This window comes from Geospiza fortis, unplaced genomic scaffold (genome assembly GCF_000277835.1).
Source record: "Geospiza fortis unplaced genomic scaffold, GeoFor_1.0 scaffold320, whole genome shotgun sequence".
NCBI lineage: Eukaryota > Metazoa > Chordata > Aves > Passeriformes > Thraupidae > Geospiza > Geospiza fortis.
The window spans coordinates 111313-112624 of record NW_005054532.1 but is presented as its reverse complement, the minus strand read 5'-3'; the positions used below and the strand labels follow the sequence as shown (position 1 = coordinate 112624).

At 59.5% G+C, this 1312-nt stretch overlaps 1 protein-coding gene across 1 annotated transcript in view; it reads left to right on the top strand.

Annotated features, from left to right (window-relative positions):
* The window catches only part of SLC23A1 (solute carrier family 23 member 1), a 7165-nt gene that overhangs the window by 2652 nt on the left and 3201 nt on the right, over positions 1–1312 (top strand). Inside the window, exons 2-4 of the mRNA XM_014310433.1 lie at positions 238–419; positions 989–1109; positions 1213–1305. Coding sequence (XP_014165908.1) covers positions 238–419; positions 989–1109; positions 1213–1305 — 396 coding nt within the window. The remainder of the gene's footprint in view (positions 1–237; positions 420–988; positions 1110–1212; positions 1306–1312) is intronic.

Here is a 1312-nt window from a genome sequence, read left to right as displayed (position 1 = left end):
CCTGCAACCCCCGTGCCACCACCCTGCCACCATCCTGCCACAATCCTGTCACAATCCTGCCACAATCCTGCCACCCCCGTGCCACCACCCTGCCACCACCCTCCACCAATCTGCCACAATCCTGCCACCACCCTGCACCACCCTGCACCACCCTGCCACCCCCTGCCACCAGCCCATTGCACCCTGACTCCCTGGCAGGCTGCTGACCCCTCTCCTGCGCCTCTCCGTGCCCTGCAGATCCAGGGGGCCATCATAGTGTCCAGCCTGGTGGAAGTGGTCATCGGGCTGCTGGGGCTCCCCGGGGCACTGCTCAGCTACATCGGGCCGCTGACCGTCACCCCCACCGTGTCCCTCATCGGACTCTCCGTTTTCCAGGCGGCCGGTGACCGGGCTGGCTCCCACTGGGGCATCTCTGTGCTGTACGGCATGGGGACATGGGGGACACAGGGGACAGGAGGGCAGGGTTGTCCAACACAGAGCCAGGAGGATGTCAGGGGTGTGAGGTGATACCCTGTGAAGGCTGATCTAGAATAGAGACTGGACAGAGCTAAAGAATAAAGCAGGGATTTATTAGGAGGCCTCAGTGGATCCAGCTTGGGCAGCAGAAGAGCCCAGCCAGGGCTGCACCCAAGATGAACCAAAATGGTCACAAAATGCACAACTGCTCACGAGGTCTCTCACTTTTATGAGTTCTGCTCCATTTGCGTATTGGAGTTCATTGTCCCATTCCAGCTTTAGCCCATGCAGTCCCATCCTGCTTGTTTTTCTCTCTTCAGCCCATGTTGTTTGTGCTCTTGGGCTGAGATTTGGGTCATTTGTCCTTGGTCCCCAGCTAGAGAAGGAATTGTTTTGTCTCCCTGCTCTGTGCAGAGAGCTCACCATGCCCTGATATGAAGTTCATACTGACACACTAAAGCAGCACAGAATGTGAAAAATATAAAAGCTGAAACCTGAGGCATCAGAGGGATCCCATCTATCTCTCCCCCAGGACCATCTTCCTGATTGTCCTGTTTGCCCAGTACCTGCGGCAGGTCGCCATCTGCCTGCCCGGCTACCGGCGGGGCCACGGCTTTGTCCTGCTCCGCATCCAGATCTTCAAGATGTTCCCGGTAGGGGCTGGCTGAGAGCAACCTGGGGCGGCCCCAAATTCCCCCGTTTGCCGCCAGGCGGGCTCGGGGGCGGTGCGGGAGGGTGCCGGTGTGTGCCCCGCAGATCATCCTGGCCATCATGCTGGTGTGGCTCATCTGCTACGTGCTGACCCGCACCGGAGTGTTCCCCAGCCGGCCCGAGGAGTACGGCTACAAGGCCAGGA